The sequence below is a fragment of the Bos mutus genome, chromosome 19 (genome assembly GCF_027580195.1).
Source record: "Bos mutus isolate GX-2022 chromosome 19, NWIPB_WYAK_1.1, whole genome shotgun sequence".
NCBI classification, from domain to species: domain Eukaryota; kingdom Metazoa; phylum Chordata; class Mammalia; order Artiodactyla; family Bovidae; genus Bos; species Bos mutus.
In genome coordinates, this window is record NC_091635.1 from 49450724 (window position 1) to 49476618 (window position 25895).

Consider the following 25895-nt stretch of genomic DNA (forward strand, 5'->3'; position numbering starts at 1 on the left):
TAAATAATACTACATGTTGCAGAGAATATTTACACAGTCATAATGCTATTAGTAACAAATAGCAATTTAATCAAAGGTTATGATACAATTGCATTGGGATGACATGGTATGGAGTGTGCAAGGATGTTAAATATCTTCTACCATTGGAAAGCAACTTTCCTGGTGGTCCAATAGCTAAGACTGTGCACTCCCAATGCAGGGGGCCAGGGAGGATCAGGGAGTTAGATCCCACGTGCTGCAACTAAGACCCAGCAGAGTGGGGAGAAATATCAATAACCCCACATATGCAGATGACACCACCCCTACGGTAGAAAGCGAAGAGGAATTAAAGAGCCTCTTGATGAAGATGAAAGAAGAGAGTAGAAAAAGCTGGCTTAAAACTCAACATCCAAAAAACAAAGATCATGGCACTTGGTCCCATCACTTTGTGGCAAATAGATGGGGAAACAACCGAAACAGTGACAGACTTTATTTTCTTGGGTTCCAAAATCACTGCAGATGGTGTCTGCAGCCATGAAATTAAAAGACATTTGCTCCTTGGAAGAAAAGCTATGACAAACCTAGACAGCGTATTAAAAATCAGAGACATTATTTTGCTGACAAAGGTCCATCTAGTCAAAGCTATGGTTTTTCCAGTACTCATGTACAGATGTGAGAGCAGGGCAATAAAAAAGGCTGAGTGTCAAAGAATTGATGCCTTTGAACTATGGTGTTGAAGAAGACTCTTGAGAGTTCCCTGGACTGCAAGGAGATCAAACCAGCCAATCCTAAAGGAAATCAACTCTGAATATTCACTGGAAGGACTGATGCTGTAGCTGAAGCTCCAATACTTTGGCTACCTGATGCGAAGAGCCAACTCACTGGAAAAGACCCTGATGCTGGGAAAGATTGAAGGCAGAAGGAGAAGGGGAAGACAGAGGATGAGATAGTTGTATGGCATCACCAACTCAATGGACATGAGTTGGAGCAGACTCCAGGAGATGGTGAAGGACAGGGAAGCCTGACATGCTGCAGTCCATGGGGTCACAAAGAGTCAGACACGACTGAGCAACTGAACAACCACCACCATAATTGGAAAGCAAAGGATAAAATCTAAAATTAAGAGTGAGGAGTAAAGAACAGTATTTAGAAAATGGAGGTATGTATATAAGAAACTATTACTGGAAAGTGGTTGCTTCTGGAACCATGATGAGATTTAAATAGGTGGGGACAAGGATTCCTGTTTTTAAATCTCTGATTCCACTTTAACTATATGTATATATCACTATGATAAAAATAATAATTCAGATCATAAATAAGAGTTCATAGGATTATAAAACATGAAGTATAGAGCAATTAACAGAAGAGCACTATAATTCAATATAAACACTATAACTAAAACATTTTTTGCATACATTTTTTAAAGGCAGTTTTATTAAATAAAATATTCAACTGTCCAATGTATTTAAGTATATTCCTGTTGCTATTTATCCTGGATCATAATACACCCTGTACGATACAGCACATCGCAGAAACCATTAGTTATCTACATAATTCTATTTTCTTTTCTTTCTTGTAATAGAACCCTAATTTTTTCTAAGATACTATCACACTTGTTCAAACTTACAATTTTTACATTTCCTAGCATCTCTTGCAACTTGGGAGAACCAATGAGATAAAACTGAAAGTCAACAGATGGACTTCCAAAAAGACTGATCAAATATGACTGGGTCCCTAATAATACAGTTTTCCCTGGTGGCTCAGCAGTAAAAAACCCGCCTGCCAAGCAGGAGATGGCAGTGGGTCAGGAAGATCCCCTAGAGAAGGAAATACCAATCCACTCCAGTATTCTTGCCTGGAAAATCCCAAGGACAGTGGAGCCTGACAGGCTAAAGTCCATGTGGTGGCAAAGAGTCTTCTCCTTCTGCCTTCAATCTTTCCCAGCATCAGGGTCTTTTCCAATGAGTTGGCTCTTTGCATTGGGTAGCCAAAGTATTGGAGCTTCAGCTTCAGCATCAGTCCTTCCAGTGAATACTCAGGGTTGATTTCCAAATTAACTTAGCAACTAAACAACAACCCTAACGATAAAGGGCAGCTGCCACTCAAGCCCTAGAATACCTACCTTTGAAATTCTTCTACATAAAAGAAAAAAATCAATATATTTAGTCACTGTGGATTTTAGGTGGGAGAAGGCGGTTTATTATTTATCAATAATAAAGCCTGTATGTCGCCCATCTACCCTTATAACTTGATTTAAGATCCATATTTGAAATCATGGTTTATTTTCTCATTCTGCTGAGACTTAATACTTGTGGTAAGTCACATGGTATTCTTGGATCTCGGTATGAGATATTCTGTAAGATGCCTCTCTCCTTGAAATTATCCTAAAGATGAAAAGTTCATGTACAGAATATAGAATAGTTTGTAAGTCCTATCTCCCCAAACATATGTAGCCAAGTTTTGTGACACAAGTCTGGTTATTTTCACAGGATATCCTAAGATACAGATATTAATTTTATTTATATAGATTACTATCCTGTCAACTTACTTTATTGTTAAAGAATACATTTTGAAATTTATTATTAAAGGGAAACATTAAATATTATTTTCAGAAAAAATTAAAACACGTTAGTTGCTCCATATTCTTGGTATATTTATTTCATTAATATTTGTCCTACAATCCACTATTTTTCACATTAAGAATTATCCCAGACCTGTGTCAAATATATATCCCAGGAAACTGTTGACTGTTATATGCTAGTCATGAATCCATGCCATTAAATGTTTATGGCACTGTTTATAATAGCCAAGACATGGAAGCAACCTAGATGTCCATCAGCAGATGAATGGATTAGAAAGCTGTGGTACATATACACAATGGAGTATTACTCAGCCATTAAAAAGAATACATTTGAATCAGTTCTAATGAGGTGGATGAAACTGGAGCCTATTATACAGAGTGAAGTAAGCCAGAAGGAAAAACATAAATACAGTATACTAACGCATATATATGGAATTTAGAAAGATGGTAACAATAACCCGGTGTACGAGACAGCAAAAGAGACACTGATGTATAGAACAGTCTTATGGACTCTGTGGGAGAGGGAGAGGGTGGGAAGATTTGGGAGAATGGCAATGAAACATGTAAAATATCATGTAGGAAACGAGTTGCCAGTCCAGGTTCGATGCACGATGCTGGATGCTTGGGGCTGGTGCACTGGGATGGCCCAGAGGGATGGTATGGGGAGGGAGGAGGGAGGAGGGTTCGGGATGGGGAACACATGTATACCTGTGGCGGATTCATTTTGATATTTGGCAAAACTAATACAATTATGTAAAGTTTAAAAATAAAATAAAATTAGGAAAAAAAAAAACAAACGTAAAAAACAAAACAAAACCAAAAAAAAAAAATGTTTATGGAAGAGTCAGGAAGTAAGTTACTAATAAATATTCTTTTCAAATATAGACAATAGAACATTCATTATCTTCTCTCTTTTCCTTAAGTCCAAAAGCAAAGGAGCCTTGCCTAAACAAAACATTCAGAATACCTCTGTACATTACTTATTTTATATCTCATAGACTGTCAGACCAATAAACTACTCCCAGGAATGACTAAACAAACCAGATTATTACCTCTGTCTTAAGTAAATTCCTGCTGCCACCACACTGGATGGCAAGTCCTAAGATTCAGTTTATACCCTCCTTTCTCATCTCTGAAGATATCTTGCCTACTGAAGTCTATTCAAATACACAACTAGAAAAGAGACTCAGTATAAACTACAGTGTCACTAGACATCAGTGAGGTAAATTATTGGTATACCCTCTCAATTAGCTTGGCCCTGACTTAATATAATTAAATATTGTCTTTGAAGTTCTGGGTTGTAACTCCCCTTCTACTCACTAGCTTCCTTTAAAGCAAATATTTGTCCTTTATAACTCATCTATTCCCATCTGAAGGAAGAAATGGAATTTTCCATAAACCCATTGATGGTTGAAGAAAGAAACCTGTTAATATGCTACAAATTCAACTACTAAGTTTCAAGTGAAAATTTTTCTCCCTGGAGTTAATATTCCTGAATTCTGTCTAGGGAGACTTCTTGCCTAGCTTTCTTCTTTGCTGTTCCACATCTTGATCCATGATGGTAAGATTGGATCCCTATCTTCAAACTGGCTCCCCATGTCTGTCCTTATCTACTTTATTATCCATACTTTTCTTAGAAGCTAATTATCCTAGACCTTTTATGATCAATGATCTCATTCTAGAATTGCCTTGCTGTAACTTTTGTTTTCTAAAAGTTTAATTTAACCCGTGACTTTAAATCAGGAGAAAAAGGTAGAACTCCAGATTTATCAATGAGAATTCCTTCCTTTCACTGCTCCAACTTTCCCAGACTAACCTAGCCCACAACCTTCTCTCCTCCAATTCAGGCAGATCTCAAAGTCAACAGAAGAACATCACAATTTAACTGCACTTCAAACTCTTCTAATTATAGTCAAGCTGGTCATTAACCTATAAATTCCTACAATGATTTTGATGAAAGGTTTAGAGGTTCTTTTGCCTCAGAACTTAAGTGACTAGTAAAAGATCATGAAGTACATAATAAAATTAGAACTAAAACCCAAATATCCTAACAAAGACTGAAAAGGAAACCATACATCTGCCAATAATCAATTTTTATATTTCTGGCTCACTTTTCCAAGTAGATTAAATATTCTTCCTGAAAAGCTCAAAAAGTACATCCAATCAAATGTTTTACAAAGTTTTTGAGGAATAACTGAGGTACAATTACCCTCACATATTTTATGTTTACAATTTATCCGTTTTGTCATATGTCATGCCATATCAATGAAATCATCACCATAATCAAGAAAAGTTTCAAACATTCCTATCACCTCAGAAGTTTCTTATCCCTGAGGAATTATCCTTCCCTCTCTTTCTGCACCAGCATCAGTACCCAGTCTCTAGGTAAGCTTCATTTCATGACAGACTCTGTATTTTAAAGAATTTTATATGAATGGAATCATAGCATGTGCTCTATTTTTACCAATTATGTTTTTATTTAGCAAAATTATTGTGAGATTCACTCATACTGTTGAGTGTACAATAATTTTCCTTTTTACTATTAAGTCATTTAATATAATTTTACAAAGTAGTTAAAAAAAAATTCCTTGTGGACTTCCCTGGAGGTGCAGTGGATAATAATCTGCCTGCCAATGCAAGGGGACACAGATTTGATCCCTGGTCCAGGAAGATTCCACATGCCGCTGAGTAACTAAGCCCCTGTGCCACAACCACTGAAGCCCACATGCCCCAGAGCCCGCAAGCCACAACCGCTGAGCCTGCCTGCACCACTGCCGAAGCCCATGCACCTGCAGCCCGCGCTCTGTAACCAGAAAAGCCACCACAGCAAGAAGCCCGTGCATCACAACCAAGAGCAGCGCCAGTCTGCCACAACGAGGCAAAGTCCACACCCAGCAAAAAAGACTTGGAGCAATCAAAAATAAATAAATAATTACAAAAAAAAGGAATCAACAGTCTAAAAAAAAAGAATACTCTCAGAAAAAACATCATACTACATTTATAATGAGCAGAATGAGCATTTTCAATATCTTCTGTTTTAAAAGGAAGAATGTCAACGACTGCCTAATGAAGAAATATATTTTACTAGTATCAAACTCTCAGGAAAAGTAAGAATAAATTAAAGACTTCAATAATTTAGCTCTAACAGCTAAAAATATAGGACAAGACTTATTTAAAATATATTCCCATGAATTAGTTATTAAATGTACATTGCTGAGAAAAGGTAATTAACATGGGAGAAAATACAGTGGTAACATTCTAGTGTGCACATTATAACCCATTTATTATACACTATGATTTTGAATTCATTTCAAAAACCTTTTATATATTCACAAAAAATCATTTTACAACAAATAACTATTTTAAATAATGGGAATAAATGAGACTCTTACTAAAAACAACACTGTAAAAAAAAAGGATAGACTATATAAGGACTTTCTTTTAAGCCATCATACATAAACATTTTCCAATAAATAAAATGCTATCCTGTATTAGTTTGTGTGAATATAGGAGGATATACTGTTGTTTCTTCAGGCACTTATTTCCTGAGAATATACCTGTGAAAGTCTCAAAATAGAGTGAAATGTTCCTTAATTGCAAAGTTAACCCTAAAAATCACAATTTTAGATAACTATAAAATGTTATATATATTTTGAAACCACAACATATGAATTGTATATATTTGTATTCAAAATCACAACATATATATAGTATGAAAAAGTTAACCATTACACAGTTAACAATTATGTCCATCATTTTTTATAATAGAGTATTTGGGACCACACCTCAGATTCTCAGAAAGGTGCTTCAGGATGTTCCTATGACTTGAGAGAGACCCAGGGACAAAAAAGTATACCTTAAAGCTGTAAGCATAAATGACTCTGAACACAAATTCTTTTCTCTTCATATTTTCAGGCAGCTACTCATAAAATATAAAGCATCAAGAAATTACATTTAGAAGTACATTAAGAAAGGATACTCATATTTACCACTTAATGACAAAAATATGGAAATATAGAAAGTGCAACTGTATTTTATAACCCTTCTTACATTTTAATATAAATACAGAATATAATAACTCATACTACTCAAAGATGATAGTCTAAAAGATAATAACTACCATATACAAGGCAAACATAAAACCATTCCATTTCTGTTACAAACAGAAATTTATTAGGTAGGCACTCAATAAAACACAGCTGTATTTATTCCATAGGCAAGCAGAAAGGGGGAAAAGGATAACAATGAATATGCTTTCCTTCTACATTCACCCAAGTTTAGAAAACTTGGGTTGTTATTTTTCCCATCATTTAGAATTCATTTTATATAAAATTTCCAGCTTCTATAGTCAAACTTGGCTGAATTTTATCAGCTAAATTTAGGCAAAGGTTTTGAACACTCTCTACTATCCATTAAATCAACCTTATTTTATCTTATAATACCAATTAAGGAATATGTTTATTGGATAGATGTGTCTTATCAAGACTGACTTGAAAAAGATACCAATTATTTTCATAATCTTCTTCACTAGTCATGTCAATAGCTCACTTAATATACCCAGGATTCAAAATAAGTGATTATGCATAAGTTATTTTCTATAAGAGTAATTTTTAGTACCAATGTAAGTGAGCAACTTCTTTGACATCTGGCATACCACTTAGACATTCATAATTTATGTAACGTATTTGACACAATGTTTTATACAAGGAGTTCCCTAGTCCCATTATGCTTAATAACATGTCAGCTCTTCTACTATAAACTTTGTTTTCCAACAGTTTATGAAACTGTTGAAAAACTGCTCTAGGATAGCTCACTCCGTCAGGCCGTTTGTAACAGGCAGCTGTGCTTAGAACTCACTGTTGACACAATAGTGTGAGCTGTGCAGTGATTCCTCAAAGGATGAATAGATCCATCACTTCCTAGAGTCACAGAAGCTGCCGGACTGGAAGCTGCCACCAGGACCAGCCAGTCACAGGGAATCCACCAGCTCCTCCAGGCAGAGAAAAGGGACAAGGACAAACTCAGGAAAGCCAAGAAGAGAAAAACCAAAATGACTGCACCAAGCCAAGTAAGAAGAGATGGCAGCTACTGATCAGTAGAGAATGCAAAATCAGCAGTTTCGACAGAAACATGCTAAAATAATGGGCTGTCAGAAGTAACATCTCAGGAGAAAAAGAAGTGGAAACACTGAAGAAGATAAAAGAACTGAATGCAAGCTACATCAAGTCCATGGAAAGTGTAATCAATGAGCTTTTAAGCACCGTCTGATGTGAAACCAGAAATCCATCCGAACTATAGAACTGCCAACTAAATGTGTACCCCATTGTTCAGTAAGCGGTATCTACAGACAAAGGAAAAAATTGTTCTAGGATAAAACTTGGCAGTTAAGAACCATCAAGACAATAATGTACTTTTTAAAAAAGTCTATATATAATTTTACAAGAAGGGAGTGATATATTCTCTCACTATCTTCATCTAACAGACCCTTTGGAATCTTTTTTGACCAGTCATACAAAGAGAAATATTTTTTAAAAATAAAATAAAATTTAAGAACTAGCATGAATATTACACTATGAACAAAAGTGATTCGGTTGGACTTCCTTGGTGGTCCAGTGGCTAAGACTCCACCTCCCAGTGCGAGCGACCAAGTTCAATCCCTGGGAGAGGAACTAGATCCCACATGTCACAACTAAGAGTCTGTGTGCCACAACAAAGATCGAAGATTCCACATGCCACAACCAACACAACCAAATTAATAAATTTTTTTAAGTGATGCAGTTAAGATAAAGACCAGTGGATATTTTATAGATTCTAGTTCCAAGGAAAGATTTTAAATCAGTAGCCTGCTTAGTTTTCTCCTGTTAGCCATAAGGTCAAGATTAAGATTTAATGTAACAAATGAAAACATTAGTTGCTTTTCTCTGGTTGATATATTAGTCTTTTATAATAGTCAATGATCAATAGCATCAAGAGATAACAGTCAATGACTGGAGTTGTCAAGAAAGTTGTTATCCATGATGCTAGTAAATCCAACATAAAGGAATGCAATCAATAATACTGATCAACAAACATCAAAACAAACAAAAAAAAATCACAAACCTGTATTCTATGGGTAGTCCCCCTAAACCTAGACTGTCTAGTAAATGCATGTCTCGAATCCCAAGGGCCACCTAAATGCAATACGAATACTTCAGCATAAATTTATCAATACTAATGGAAAAATATACTACTAATCAGTTACTTGTCTGCACATGTTGATCACTATGCTAAAAACACTCCAGGGTCTGTGATTGTTTTTGCTTAAAATGTGCATTTTCCTCTAATTTGGAAAAGATTTAATGTTCAAACAAGAGGATGGTTTCAGCATCCTTCTGCATGAAGATTCCAAAACTATCTTTCCTTGCTCTTGATATTATGTTATTACTACTACTGTAAAGAAAAGCTCTGATAAACTAGGGAATAAAGTTCTTTCTCCATCCACAATTGGCAGCTTAAAGGGGTTCTGTGGCTTTTCTTATAAAGGGGGGCTTCCCTGGTGGCTCAGACAGTAAAGCATCTGCTTGCAATGTGGGAGACCCAGGTTCAATCGCTGGGATCTGATACTGGTGTTAAAACACGACTATTGCCTCAAATCATTATTTTCACAATCTCACCAGGAGTGGGTGACCCTCTTCACCTAGATTTAAGGCCCAAACTCTCCAAAGGATTTTAAGAAAGATCTCACAATGACTATATACAGTGGAATGATTATTTCCTTAGCTTTGCAACTAATCACTTTGTTTAGAAATCCCCTCATTTCCCTGCAACTAGAGAATACAGATCTTCCATTCTATGAGTCTGCCTACCCACTATTATCTAAATTCAAATTTCAAAACTATCTGCCCAGATTTATACTTCCATTCTACTTCAAATGTACTATTTCCTCTTTAGCAAATAACTATGTACTCTGCAAGGATGAAACATACTCATAAATTCAACCCTTTTCCCAAATACACACAAAAGTTGATGAAATCTGTCTATTAACCTGCCTGCCTTGGAGAGATGCCTGAAATAAGCAAAAGGCTCCTTTTACACAAATGCTGAAACTGTTGCAGAACTAAGCTTAATGGGGGTCACTCATTCTTTGAGATTACTGTATGAGACACTATACAGACACCCGTTCCACGAAAAAACACCAGAGATCAAAGACAGAAGTACTTAATTCCTTATAGTACTTTAAAACTTACACTATGTTATATGCACTAATCAATACTCACGTGCTAAAGTACTTCTCACTTAAAATAAGCCTAGGTCAGTAAATAATAGAATAAATGAAGCTCACCACCATCATCACTAAAAGCCTTTATAAAATTCTTTTTGTGTTTAATACTGTGGTAGAATTTACACACAAGAATGTGTAAGCTGCAAAGAAACTGAAATTTGAAACTATCACTGTAGATTTTACAACTTAAAATTAAGATCGTTCTTGTAAAACAATTACTTTAGTTATTCTAGCCAGTGATAATTTTTAACACATAGTCCAAAGGACAGAGACTCCTGAAATAATTTTCGGTAAAATGAAATTTACAAAATATTCACATATAAATGACGCTCCAGGGAGTTCCATTTTCACCTTAGCTGTAGAAAGCCTGAAAGACTGTCACTCCTAACCAAAAAAACAAGAAAAAACCGTTTAACTATCATCTTACATTTCTTGAGCATATCAGAGAGCTGAGCTAACAGGGAAACCTGTATTTGACATTTCAAGAAGGACAGATTCCTCCACAACAACAGGGGTAAGAGGCAACTACTATGCAAGAAAGTAAGAAAAAAAATCAGCTAAAATTTTAACGAAAGTGCCATTAATTTCCTGTTTCTATAGAGTTGGCTATCCTGGCCATTTCATGCAAATGGAACAAAAAATTATGTGGTCTTTGTGTTTGGCATCTTTGACTTTGAATGTTTTAAAGGTTTATCCATGAATGTAACAGAAAACTTCACTCCTTTTTTATTAACAATATTCCTTTCTACAGATATACCACATTTTGTTCTACTGATGGACATTTGACTTGTACATTGAAAACTATAAAACATCACTGAAAGAAATTAAAAATCTAAATCAATAGAAAGGCATTCTAATTTCATGAATCAGAAGATTTAACATATTGTTAAAATGGCTGTACTCTGAGTCAATGCAACCCTTATTAAAATCTCAGCAGCCTCTTTTGCAGAAATTGAAAAGCTGATACTAAAATTCATATGTAAATGCAAGGGACCCAGAACAGATACAACTTGAAAAAGAATAAAGCTAAGGAGATGACACTTTCTGATTTAAAAACTTGCTACAAAGCTAGCGTAATCGAAATAATGCAGTACTGATGCAAGGCCAGACAGAAATCAATGGAATAGAATTGACAATTCAGAAATAAAACCGTATGCTTATGGTCAACTGATTTTCAACAACAGTGATAAGAAAATTCAATGGGAAAGAATAATCTTTTCAACAAACAGTGCTACGACTGTAACTGAAGGGAAGAAACTTGACTCCATACTGAATCCATTCCTTTAACTCTAACCCTTGTGCTCTGCTGCCTCTGCTTAGTCATGCAGGCTCTGCACCTTTTGTAAAAGAATGCTATAGCCTGAAACATACAGGAGAGCCCATTCTCAAGGCTCACTCATATAGAAATAAAAAGTAGAATGGAGAATAATTGTTATCTCATAGGAGGTCTAGGAACATTGTGATGAGACCTGCCTGGACAGCTGTAAGAACAAAGGTACCGAAAAGTTTGCAAAAACCTGCCACACCCTCTCTCCCCTTTCAGTGTAAAGCCTAACTTCTAATTCAGGTATAAGACGGTTCTCTGGGACACTAGTTGACCATCTATCTTCCTGATCTGCTGGCTTTTCGAAAAAGTCGCTATTTCTGGCACCAACAACACATCTCTTGATTTACTGACCTGTAATGCAATGAGCAATAGGAGCTTGGACTTGGTAACAGGACAACTAAAAAGCTATTTGCAAAATAACGAAGTTGGACTCGTCGCACCATACACAAAAATTAGCACAAAACAGATGAGACCTAAAAGTAAAAGCTAAAATTCTTACAGGGAAAAAGAAGAGTAAACCTTTGTGACCTTAGTTTCCCAGACGAAACAAGGAATGAAAGGAAGAATGGGTAAGCCCATCAAGAGAGTGAATTACGTGACAAGTGAATATTTTTGCAAACCAGGTATCTTATAAGGGACCGGGATCTAGAATACATAAAGAACTCTTACAACTCAAGTATTAAAAAGACAAATAACCCAATTAAAAACTGAACAAGGACCTGAACGGACATCTATTTATAGATATGTAGATGGACACATGTAAATCTTTATACATGATCCAAAGAAATAAATCAGATATTCTAACTTAAGTTTTCTCGGCACCACGAATTTACAGTCTGACAATTTCGACCTAAGGAAGAAGCTGAAGAAAAAGAAAGGCTCAAGTTAGTATATATTTGAATTTGGAAGAATGTTGTTTTAATTACTATGGATCCAGTTTAAATCCCTTCCTCTAATTGGCAACTTATATTAATTCGTTAAATTGCTGCTGCTGCTAAGTCGCTTCAATCGTGTCCGACTCTGTGCGACCCTATAGACGGCAGCCCACCAGGCTCCCCGTCCCTGGGATTCTCCAGGCAAGAACACTGGAGTAGGTTGCCATTTCCTTCTCCAATGCAGGAAAATGAAAAGTGAAAGTGAAGTAGCTCAGTCGTGTCCCACTCTTAGGGACCCAATGGACTGCAGCCTACCAGGTTCCTCCATCCATGGGATTTTCCAGGCAAGAGTACTGGAGTGGGGTGCCATTGCCCTCTCTGCGTTAAATTGCTAATTATATCCTAAAATGAAAAATTCTAAATTCCAAATTTTTATATTATATTAGCATTTAAGACAAAACAGGAGGATGAATTCATACTGAAAAAAGGTCCCAATAAATAGTATTAGGAAAAAATTGTCATAAATCCAAAATAAAGACAGCAAGAAAGTACATAATAATTCTACACAAGAATACATGATAAAATTAATACACCATATATCCCCACCAAGAAAAAAAGTAAAACACACATAAAAAAAGCAGTAAGTGTACTTTCTATATTATAAACCATAAACTCAAAAGCACATAGCACAGGTTAGAAATTACAACCGTCACTATTAGGACAGTGAATTAAGGTTTATGAAATACACTAAGCTTAAAATTCTTACTATAATTTTCAGTTTTATTAATTGTATTCTCATTTCACCTTTCAAATGACATATTACATAACTGTATATATACTTTATTCACTGTATAAGGCAGTGAATTTAATGTTAGAAAGGGAATATTTATACCAACTTAGCTCACTGCATCTCTACCTAAAAATTTTTTACGGAATCTAAATAAGACTTTACAAGTTTCATATACAAAATAATTTTACAGAATTAATTTAATTAGGTCTTACTATATGGAAAGATTTAAAACTCAAAGTTTATAAAAACACTCCCAACATAAAAAGGACATGTCAGAGTGACAAAGTTCGTAAGAATAAGAAGCCAATCATAGAAATGGTCCCATGATTATGATCTGCGGCTCTTAAAGATCAGAAGTACACAGAAGCTCAGCTGCACGCCTGCAGTTCTCCCATTTGGCCTCTAACAACACAGCCATATTGACATCTAAAACAAGACCTATTTACCTACTCAGCAAGAAAAATAACTGTAGGGAAGATTAAATCGGTCAAGACCAGGAGAACCCTCAAGAATTCAGACTGGTGGATAACTATCTCAAAGGAAAACTTAGAGCATGAAGATTACCTCGGCAACTTTTGGAGGCACTCCATCTCCAAGCACTTCCCTGATGAAGCAGTGCTGGCCCATGTAATACGAGAGTCCACAAGTCCTCTTGAAGGCATCTTTCAGTCGTTTCAGCTCGACATCTGTAACTGCAATTCAGAAACAGAAGATGGGTAAGAAACCTGAGGAGAAAAGATGTCTCTCAAAATCTTTACTTTTTTTTCAACCCAGTTCCTAACAAAAACTAGCAAATACTACTTCTCTTCCCAAATAAGTAAAATAAATCCAAAGATATTTTTTATAATTCTAATATTTTCAAATTTAATCTTAAAAATAAATAGGAAAATTCTTGACCCACAGTCTTCAATTGGCAGAACATTAAATTATGCATACAAATTCTAGGCAGGGGTAAAGAAGAGGTAACAATTAGCAGGTAAGCTGAATGGCATTAGGCTCTGACATTAATACCTTTTCAGCAGCAATGTACTCCTCTGGAATAAAAATTATATTATTTGTACTCTTTGAGCACCTATTTATCCATGCTCCCAAATTTAGCTTAAACTGTATCATCCTCAACAAAGAAAGTAACCTATAAATAGATGATGCTAATAAACTATAATTTTTAGACATCCACTAACAAAAAAATTACTGAGCCATTACTTTATTTTAGGCATTGAAGCCTTTCACTGAATAGAACAATCTCTGTCTACAAGGAGAGAAAACTATTCTTTAGTACTATGCGGTAAGTGAAGGTACCACAAATGGTGCCTTTAGCCCACGCTGGAGAAGAAAGATACATGTATACCTGTGATGGATTCATTTTGATATTTGGCAAAACTAATACAATTATGTAAAGTTTAAAAATAAAATAAAATTAAAAAAAAAAAAAAAGACTTATGGATGGAAGGCTGGATGGAAATTTAAAGGTTAACCCAAGCGAAATGGACAAGGGCATGCCAGGCAGAGATAATAGTTTGTTTGAAAGTATACAGAGCAGGATGTATAAAGTTACCAGAAAAAAATGAACAAGGCTGGGAGTAGTAAGATAAACCTAAGGCAGTCATTGACCAAGTCATAGCAATTCTGTTGTGACACAGTAAGGAAGGGATTCAGTCAGACACAATTCAGGTATGAACTCCAGGCAGATAGGAAACAGAACACAGTCAGATAAAATTCAGGTAGTTTACCAGTTCTGTGGTAAGCAAAATGTGGAAGCAAAAGGTGGACTGCTACTATGAGAAGAAAAAGGAGAAGCTGTTGGGGAACTATTTAGAAGAAAAGTCAACGGAATTTGAAACTTAACTGAAGAGTAGAAGTAATGTAGAATAACATTCAGGATTCTACCCTGAGAAACTCTGAAGGATGGTCTTAGCATATAGAAAGGGAATGTAAGAAAAAAAAGTGAGGAAGGAAAAATGATAAATAATAAATTAAATGATTAGTCATGTATGGATGTGAGAGTTGAACTGTAAAGAAAGCTGAGTGCTGAAGAATTTGTGCTTTTGAACTGTGGTGTTGGAGAAGACTCTTGAGAGTCCCCTGGACTGCAAGGAGATCCAACCAGTCCATCCTAAAGGAGATCAGTCCTGGGTATCCATTGGAAGGACTGAAGTTGAAGCTGAAACTCCAATACTCTGGCCACCTGATGTGAAGAACTGACTCACTGGAAAAGACCCTGATGCTGGGAAAGATTGAGGGCAGGAGGAGAAGGGGATGACAGAGGATGAGGTGGTTGGATGGCATCACCGACTCAATGGACATGAGTTTGGGTGGACTCTGGGAGTTGGTGATGGACAGGGAGACCTGGCATGCTGCGATTCATGGGGTCGCAAAGAGTCAGACACGACTAAGCGACCGAACTGAACTGAACTGAAATGATAAGGACATACTGAAAATGAGCAACCTTCAGGAAACCCACTGAGTTTTTACAATTATGAGTGTAAAGTTTAGGCAAGGTTTGATGAAAGTCATGAGCATGTAGCTGGCAATTAAAGTCATGAATAAAGAGCACAAATGACATAGAGACAAAACTGGAAGAAAGCAATGCTTCCAGTACCTGCTGAGAAAGAAAAAAATATTCAAACAAGACTGACAAGGAATACTTGGGAAAAACAAAAGCAGTTTCCAAAGGACAAGAAGAAGGGGCTGGTCTACACACTCAAGGAAGGCAGAAAGGGCCAGCAAGATAAAGACTGAAGAGTGCCTGGCACACAGATTATCAGTCAAGAAGTCTGTGGTAGGGAGGGAAAGTTCACAAATTCTACAACCTGTAGGTCAATGATAAAACAATAAGAACTAATACACAAATAAGCAGCTACAGAAAAGTATAACTACTAAATGCTTAATTCATTAAAAAAAATAAATTCATAATATTAACATCCCAATTTACTGATTTTCCCCCCCTTTTTAGAATGCAAAAGTGAAAAAACAAAAGAAAGATAATTTTATAAATTATAGTTATGGAGGAGAAATTCCTTCAGCTACTGGAATACCTATTTCTTCAGTATGCCTACTTTTCATTAATGGCTTTACTAACAAATTAGATGTTCGTAGTCCAGAGAAGACAAGAAAAATCAATCACTGTGAGAATCTATACACTGTTGGTTACAGATATTTGAAGGAATGCTTGGTAATATGTTTAAAAAAAGCAATGATGACTGATGACTAATGAATCTATTCACTTATAACATGAGAAGACATACACATAAACTTTTTAAAGCATTTGTAAAAGCAAACAGGGCTTCCCTGGTGGCTCAGTGGTAAAGAATCCGCCTGCCAAAGCAAGAGACGCAGGTTCAATCCCTGGGTTAGGAAGATCCCCTGGATAAGGAAATGGCAACCCATTCCAGTATTCTTACCTGGGAAATCTCATGGACAGGGAAACTTGGCGGGCTACAGTCTATGATAGCCAAAAGAGTCAGACACGACAGAGTAACTAAACAACAACAAAAGCAAACAGACAGACTGAATAAGCTACTGTATAGGCACAAAATAGACTATCAGACACTAAAATACTGCCAGAGATCCATACTTACTGAAAATAAACAGTATTTTTATTAAAAAATAAAATCTGACAATTCCTTGTCTCCAACCTGCAGATAAGGAATACCTAAAAGTGTTCACTATACAAGTGAAACCTTCAAAATTTTCAAAATAAAAATTTAGGCAGGATGGAAAACAAAAGAGAATCAAGCCTAGAAAATTCAAGGTAGGAAAACATAATATTAATTTAGAAAGAAAAGGCAATCTCTGGAAAAATTAGAAAGTTCAACACGTGGGATTTTTCTTTACCTCCTTTCTCTCTACAGACTTCACTAAAATTGCAGTAAGAATTAAAAAAGGACACAAACTCACAAGGACAAAGAAAATAGGAGAAAGAAGAACTGAGGAACTATGAGAGTCAATCTTTTTCTGGGGAACATTAGTGTCTGGAAGAGTGGTGACTCACTTAAGCAGACCCATGAAAACTGAAACCTAAGCAATCGAAACCAACTGAGAAATGTGGACAAGAAAGTAAACTAACTTAACCTGTCTAGAGCACCCAAAAAAGGCTCCGGAATTCACTGTACCAGTTACCACACACAAAAAAGGGAGGGTAGCGGTAGAAAGCGGGATGGAAGAGAAATTGGTTGAAAGTTACAAGAGAAGTGCTTAGACTAATCTCAGGTCCCTTAAAGCACAAGAGTCAGGCACCAATCTACCATCTAGCCACCGCACACCACTTTTAGATGTAGATATATATCAAGAAACCAAAGACACAGAGACAGAAAGGCTCCATACTCAACCACACCGGGTTTAGCTACAGGAAGGACAATGAGGTATGAAAAAAGGTGAAGATTAAGTGAGCATCTGCATCGTGCTGCCCTCCCTCCCCCTGTTCTCCCCCTGGGCAGAATCAATAAGCATTCTTCTCTGAAGAAAGTAAATGATCCTAGAACAAAGACCTACTGTTACTGACATGGGGTGAGGGGGATGCCGCCATTCCCCTTTTAAAAATGGCTGGGTTCCCAAAAGGAAAATCCACAAGTCAACAAGGGATATCAGTTAAGTTCAGTTCAGTCACTCAGTCGTGTCCGACTCTTTGCGACCCCATGAATCGCAGCACGCCAGGCCTCCCTGTCCATCACCAACTCCCGGAGTTCACTCAGACTCACGTCCATTGAATTGGTGATGCCATCCAGCAACACTGGATGCCATCTAGCATCCACAACAAGGGATATACTCAAACATATAAGTCTTCCAATCAATCTTTTAATGCATAAACTATTTAAAATAAAAAGTCAGCTTGATAGTCATTATACAGTTGCTTCCCTGGTGGCTCAGAGGTTAAAGCATCTGCGTGGAATGCAGGAGACCCAGGTTCCATCCCTGGGTTGGGAAGATTCCCTAGAGAAGGAAATGGCAACCCACTCTAGTACTCTTGCCTGGAGAATCCCATGGAGGGAGGAGCCTGGTAGGCTACAGTCCATGGGGTCACAAAGAGTAGGACACGACTGAGCAACTTCACGACACGATACAGTTAAACATATACTTAACCTTATAACCCAATTAATTCCACTCCTTGTTAATTACACAAGAAAATACTGCACAGAAATATACATAGGAGCTTTATTAACAATAGGAAAAAAAAAACTAGAAACAATAACCCCTTGATAAAGGAACAGGTGATGAAGTAAATGCAGTATAGCATACAATGGAATAGTATTCTGCAGTAAACATGAAGAAACTACTGATCCATGCATCAACATAAATGAATCTCAAAAACTACACTGAGCAAAATAAGCCAGACACAGAAGAGCATATACCATATGACTACATTATATATAAAAGTCGCAAAGGAGCAAAACCAGTTATGGTGTCCAAGACAGTGGTTGACAGGTAGTGAAGTAGGGAGTATGTGACTGGAGTTGTAGGAAACAGACACCTGCAGAGAGATAGGAGGGAACTATTCTGAGGTGTGGAAATGTTTTATATATTTGATTGGGGTGGTGGCTACAAAAGTGAACAACTGTTCACTTACTGAATTCTTAAAATCTATGCATTTTATTGTATATAAATTATGTATCAATAGCATAGACTGAAAAAAAAAAAGAATGAACAGTCAAAGAACACCAAATATTGAGGAAGATTTCAATAAGAAAATTACCAAGACAAATAGGGGAAAGGAGGGGTAAGTAGAAATAATAATGAAGGATGAAAAAAAGTGAAAACCTTCAAATATTTTCAGAAAAGGAGAATAAGAAAATTACATCCAAATAAGAATAGGGTACTGTAAAAATATAACAAGGAAAAAAGTACGATACTCTCTTGTACCTTTTCCAGAAAGTTACAGGAGACTGCCCTACAACAAAATGAGGGGGTAAACAAAGGAAAGAAGACAGATCCAGGAAACACTGACTATAGCACTTCAGTTCAGTCACTAGTCGTGTCTGACTCTTTGTGACCCATGGACTGCAGCACACCAGGCTTCCCTGTCCACCACCAACTCCCAGAGCTTACTCAAACTCATGTCTATCGAGTCGGTGATGCCATCCAACCATCTCATCCTCTGTCAGCCCCTTCTCCCCCGACCTTCAATTGTTCCCAGCATCAGGGTCTTTTCCAGTGAGTTAGTTCTTCACATCAGATGGCCAAAGTATTGCAGTTTCAGCTCCGGCATCAGTCCTTCCAATGAATATTCAGGATTGATTTCCTTTAGAATGGACTGGTTGGATCTCCATGCTGCCCAAGGGACTCTTAAGAGTCTTCTCCAACACCACAGTTCAAAAGCATCAATTCTTTGGCACTCAGCTTTCTTTATAGGAGTACATCAAAGCTGTATATTGTCACTCTGCTTATTTAATTTATATGCAGAATACATTATATGAAATACCAGGTTGGATGAAGCACAAGCTGGAATCAAGATTGCCAGGAGAAATATCAATAACCTCAGATATGCAGATGACACCACCCTTATGGCAGAAAGCAAAGAACTAAAGAGCCTCTAGATGAAAGTAAGAGAAGAGAGTGAAAAAGTTGGCTTAAAACTCAACATTCAGAAAACTAAGGTCATGGCATCTGGTCCCATCACTTCATGGCAAATAGATGGGGAAACAATGGAAAGAGTGACAGACTTTATTTTTGGGGGCTCCAAAATCAAGGCAGATGGTGACTGAAGCCACGAAATTAAAAGATGCTTGCTTCTTGGAAGAAAAGCTATGACTAACCTAGACAGCATATTAAAAAGCAGAGACATTACTTTGCCAACAAAGGTCCATCTAGTCAAAGCTATGGTTTTTCCAGTAGTCATGTATGGATGTGAGAGTTGGACGGACTGCAACAGGAGAGAGGTAAAGGAAATTTCCAGGATGATTAAGGTATCTGAGGAGGACAGCTACGCAGTAAGCACAGAGAACAAGACCAGATTAGACATGAAGAAAGGACTCCAGAATAAAAGTGGAAAGTCTGACAGTAAACTAATACATCTGACCACAATGATAATATCTTAAAGAGGTATTTCACCTTCAAAAAAATAAATCTTGGGACTTCCATGGTGGTCCAGTGGCTAGGACTCTTTGCTCCCAATGCAGGGGGCTCGGGGTTCAATCCCTGATCAGGGAACTGGATTCCACATGCTGCTACTGAAGAACCAGCTCAGTCAAATAAATAAATCTCAAGGACTGGTTTTACTTTAGGTTTTGCTTAATCTAAGGAACTGTAGAAACATTTCAACTAACCTATAACACTCATGAGAGTTAAGAAACCAACTAGAATCTTATTGAAAACTATAGGAACAGAACTAAAATCCTTTCTCAAACAGGAAAAGTGAAAGTGAAAGTCGCTCAAACAGGAAGTATGAATAAAAGACAAGAGAATAAGGGAGAAAGTTTGCTCTTCTCATATCAACACAAATTTTTAAGAGAACTGAACACAAACCTCATTCAACAGAAAGCCTTGATTTCAAGACATCTCAGTTTTCAAAATATTCAATTAGTGAGAATTAGCAACTCACACTCAAATACAAGATATGGTAAGAAAAATAAAGTACTTGATAGTCACTTAATGATTAGAGCACGAAAGTATTGATAAAAGCAATTACACAGAAAAGGCAAATACTGAAACAGAAATAAAATAAAGATTATGGTGTTTACCACAGAAACAGAATCCCTCCAGTAAGACCCTCTGAAATGCAATCAGTCAACCAATCATTAATTAAAGGTTACTGGGCCCTTACTGATCACATGCCCAAAAACTGTGCTAGGCCATGAGGAACACAAAACTAATAAGCCAAGTTTGCCTTCGAGGAACTCAGCCAAGAGACAGACTCATGAATAAGCAATGACAATACAGTAAACATAAAAGACATAGTTGTGCACAGGGAAGAACACCTAAAAACGGGAAAGAGTGCTCCCAAACTACATCACTAAGTACAATTAAGAACAAAGCAGATAGCTAGTTGTGATTCTAGTGACTATTTGCACATATATATATATATTTCATATCAAGATCTCCTTGTTGTGATTTCTTCTCACATTTGGGCATCCAAAGCATGACATTCTCAAGACCTAGCTGACCTATAATAAACCTAATATAGCAACTTATCAATATAAACAACCTAAGCTGAAACTCCAATACTTTGGCCACCTCATGTGAAGAGTTGACTCATTGGAAAAGACCCTGATACTGGGAGGGATTGGGGGCAGGAGGAGAAGGGGATGACAGAGGATGAGATGGCTGGATGGCATCACCGACTCGATGGACACGAGTTTGGGTGAACTCCAGGAGTTGGTGATGGACAGGGAGGCCTTGCGTGCTGCGATTCATGGGGTCGCAAAGAGTCGGACACGACTGAGTGACTGAACTGAACTGAATCACCAGTTACAAGAGAAAATACTTGTCTTCTGAGCTAAGTAGGATTTATATGCATGCGTGCTCAGTCACTCAGTTGTGTCTGACTCTTTGTGACACCATGGACTGTAACCCACCAGGTTCCTTTGCTCATGGAATTTTCCAGGCAACAATATTGGAGTGGGTTGCCATTTCCTACTCCAGAAAATCTTTTCAACCTAGGGATCAAACCTGCGTCTCTTGCACCTCCTGCATTGGCAGGTGGATTCTTTACCACTGTGCCAGTTGGGAATAGAGAAGTAAGATTTACAGCTTGTATCAACTGGTGTAACAGTGACTGATGTGGCTGGATTTGGTTTAAACATAACCACAAATCTGTGTTTCCTGAACACCTTCTCATCTAAGACTTTCCCACTCTCTCTCATTACTTGGTTTTCAGTGCAGGATGAAAGCAACAGTATACTGTGTGAGCTAAGGGGAGGACGCTGAAGTCATCCAGGCAGTCTATATCCCAGTGACGGACTACATAGTCAGGGTGGTGGGCACTAACAAGAAACTTGTACTTAACATTCTCCACTATTTCTGAACCGAATTTCATTTGATTCTCTCCCATCACTATCAATAAATACTGTCCAAATAAATGAACATACATGTGTAATTCCAACGCAAAAGGCCAGAAACATGAGGCATCTCCTTTGTACCTGACTATTCTCAGATTCGACACTGGGAAAAAAAGTTGTATGAATAAAATATTCTGTAGCTCCTCTGCTCTGGAACACAAGTTCAAGAATAAAAGGAATTACTGGTGGTAGTAAAGACTAATGATGCAAAGTTCAAAACCAGAAATACTGGTAATATAAATGAAGTGGGGCAGGTAGGGCCTGTGGAACCCTAGAAAACACATATTCCTTCCCCAGCATGAAGCTGCTACTAAGTTCCAGGCATAGGCTGCAATGTAGCAATAAGGAACCCAAGAATGTAAAATTTTTGTGAAATCTCTCTACTTTAAAAGTATTAGCAGTTAATTAAAAAAAAAATTAACCAATATGCAGTCTTAATATGGCCCACCAGCTGCCAAGTTTGGAAACCTGTGGTCAACTGGTTATGAGCACAAACAAAACATACATATATTTGAATCTAACACTGTCACTTGTGTGTGTGTGTGTGTGTGTGTGTGTGTCTGTGTGTGTGTGTGTGTGTGTGTGTGTGTCTGTGTATAATAAAGGTTTAAATGCAGGAAAAGAATGGATGTCCAATAATGCCAGTCTAGGAGGAGAGGAGATTTCCAGCAGCAATGAGAGCAGCCCTGTTCCCTTTCCACTCCTAACTCTGGAAGAAAGTTGTGACAAATGAGGTCCAGAGGGAGGAGGTAAAAGTTCAAAAAAGAACAATCTTTTTCTGCCCCTCTCCTTTTTCCTCCTTACCTGCAGACTAATATTACTACCCCAGTAGACCCACCTAACCCTGGAACAAAGGGACGGAAGGAAAAGAAAAAGCAAGGAGGAGAAACATCAAGAAAAAGGAGGCCATTTCTGCAGGTATGACAGACAAGCATAGAGAAAGTACTGTCATTCATTAATTGTAAAGAAGGCACCCAAGTCACCTCTTAGTATCCTCAGGGAATCAGTTCCAAGACAAGCACTGCCACTCCACTCACCAAAATCCAGGGAGGAACAAAATCTCTTATATAAAACGATGTAGTATTTGCATATGATCTAAAGAAGTCCTCCTCTAGATTTTTTTTTATACTCTGTATTTTAAGTCATCTCCATATCCTTTCTAATGGGCTTCCCTGGTGGCTCAGTGGTAAAGAATCTGCCTATCAACACAGGAAACTGAAATATCCCCTAGAGAAGGAAATGGCAAATCACTCCAGTATTCTTGCCTGGGAAATCCCATAGACAGAAGAGCCTGGCTGGTTACAGTCCATGGGGTTGCAAAGAGTTGGACGCAACTTAGCAACTAAACAATTCCTCATAATACCTAATACAATATAAATGTGAGGTAAACTGCTGCCAGGAGCCAGCACGGGAGTTCCCACCCATGACAAGGTCATGCAGGAGAGCCCTGATGGGCAAGGCGAGTCAGGGCTCAAGGGCCCCCCTGGATCTGCCTGAGCGTCTACCCCAAACCAGAATCTGTCTGTTTTACTATTTCACGACTTTCACCAACTCTTCTGACATTAACGGGGGCTATCCCCAACCACCTTTCTCTGAAAAAAATCAACTTAGAGCTCTAGTTAATAAATCTCCTGGGCATAATAGGAGTGTTTCAATTCAAACCCCTCCGATGACTTTCTAGCTTGCCTGACAGGTTTGTTTGGACTCCTGCAGCTACCCATGTGATTGTTCACAGCCTCCCAACCACGAGAGGCACGGGAAGCTTAAGATATCCTAACAATGCAGAGCTTCTCAGAGAGTTAAAATTTTAAGAATAGAACTAGTAGAGGATTTCTTTCTTGAGCTAATGCTTGCTGCCAAGTTTCCATATCCCTTACCTACTGTGTCCCTGGGAGTGTATTGATTAATATAGTTGCTATATAGAAATGTAAGTAGTAACTTTAATGTTTGTAACCTTGGACCCTTGAGTTAATTCTTTCCTTGTTACAGCCCACCACACTTTTGCCCTATAGGAATGCAACTTTATCTAATGCTTTCGGAGGGTGGCGCCTGACTTTAGACTAATCACCTTTAAAGAAAAATAAGTTTTCTGAAGAAAGGGTCATAAAATGTTAACAGGCCTCCTGGCCAGAAGATGATGTAAATCACCTAAAGCCTTTGCATATGATAAGTTTGCAGAAAGAAAGCCTGGCTTTGATAGGAGTCAAAGACTGCTGACCTTGCATGACTCTACACCCCCTATTATTCTCTAATGCACAATTTAAGGTATAAAAGCTACTTTGGAAAATAAAGTTGTGGGCCTCGCTCATCAGGCTTGGTCTCCCCGTGTCGTTCTTTCTTGTTTCCTTTTCTCTCCTTTTCTTCTCTGTTCTTCCTTCAGGATGAATGATGGGAGCGTGGGGGCTCTCTGAGACTACTTATTTGCCTGGGCTTCTAAGACCCACTCGAGAAGGTGCCTAAGGTGGGGCACCTTCCGCGATTCGAGAGAGCGCCTGTGGCCTCCGTAGTCAGACAAGTTCGGTGTCACGAACTTTATTAGTTTCCCACGTAAACCAGTCAGGTCAAGCCTCTGTGTCTTTCTCCTTTTATCTACCCTTTTAATCGCCAACGCCGTCCTCCTGAGGGAATCCCTGGATCCAACCAGGGTTAGGGTTAGATGCTATCAATATATAGTTGTCTGCATGTAACAGGACTGGCAAATTGAAGTTTTGTGGGTTTTTGGAACTTTCTGGAATTTCCCCCTCCCAAATACCCTTCTTCACTTTCACTTTTCACTTTCATGCATTGGAGAAGGAAATGGCAACCCACTCCAATGTTCTTGCCTGGAGAATCCCAGAGACGGAGGAGCCTGATGGGCTGCCGTCTATGGGGTCACACAGAGTCGGACACGACTGAAGTGACTTAGCAGCAGTAGCAGAGGGTGTTTTTAAATGGATTTTTAAAATATAAGGCCTTTGACTGTGTAGATCACAACATATTGTGTAAAATTCTCAAAGAGATGGGAATACCAGACCACCTTACCTGCTGCCTGACAAACCTGTAGGCAGGTCAAGAAGCAACAGTTAGAACCAGACATGGAACAGCAGACAGGTTCAAAATTGGGAAAGGTGTGCGTCAAGGCTGTATACTGTCACCTTATTTATTTATATGCAGAGTACATCACGAGAACTGCCGGGTTGGATAAAGCACAAGCTGGAATCGAGATTGCCGGGAGAAATACCAGTAACTTCAGATATGCAGATGACACCATCCTTACGGTAGAGAGCGAAGAGGAACTAAAGAGCCTCTTGATGAAGGTGAAAGAGGCAAGTGAAAAAGCTGGCTAAAACTCAACATTCAAAAAGCTAAGAACATGCATCCGGTCCCATCACTTCATGGCAAACAGATGGGGAAACAATGGAAACAACAATAGACTTTATTTTTGGGGGCTCCAAAATCACTGCAGATGATGACTGCAGCCATGAAATTAAAAGATACTTGCTCCTTGGAAGAAAAGCTATGACAAACCTACACAGCGTATCAAAAAGCAGAGACATTACTTTGCCAACAAAGGTCCGTCTAGTCAAAGCTATGGTTTTTCCAGTGGTCATGTATGGATGTCAGAGTTGGATCATAAAGAAAGCTGAGTGCCAAAGAATTGACGTTTTTGAACTGTGGTGTTGGAGAAGACTCTTGAGAGTGAGTCCCTTGGAGATCAAACCAGTCAATCCTAAAGGAAATAAATTCTGAAAATTCATTGGAAAGACTAATGTTGAAGCTGAAGCTCCAATACCTTGGCCACTTGCTAAGAGCTGACCTACTGGAAAAGACCATGATCCTGGGAAAGACTGAAGTCAGGAGGAGAAGAGGACAACAGATGATGAGATGGTTGGATGGCATCACAGACTCAATTGTCATGAATTTGGGCAAACTGCAGGAGATGGTGAAGGACAGGGAAGGCTGGCGTGCTGCAGTCCATGGGGTCACAAAGAGTCGGACATGACTGAACGACTGAATAACAACAACAAGAATATAAACAAAAGCAGAAAAAAGATTTCACTGCTGTTTGTCTAGCTGTTTCCAGTTACATAGTAATCCAAGCATATTCTGAAT

The 25895-nt window shown here is 37.9% G+C and overlaps 1 protein-coding gene and 1 pseudogene across 1 annotated transcript in view; one reads left to right on the forward strand and one right to left on the reverse strand.

Moving 5' to 3' along the window:
- Positions 1-25895, reverse strand: part of USP32 (ubiquitin specific peptidase 32) — a 212666-nt gene that overhangs the window by 135005 nt on the left and 51766 nt on the right. The window contains exon 2 of the mRNA XM_005892310.3: positions 13378-13505. Coding sequence (XP_005892372.1) covers positions 13378-13505 — 128 coding nt within the window. The remainder of the gene's footprint in view (positions 1-13377; positions 13506-25895) is intronic.
- LOC102268324 (V-type proton ATPase subunit G 3 pseudogene) lies at positions 5344-8021 on the forward strand (annotated as a pseudogene).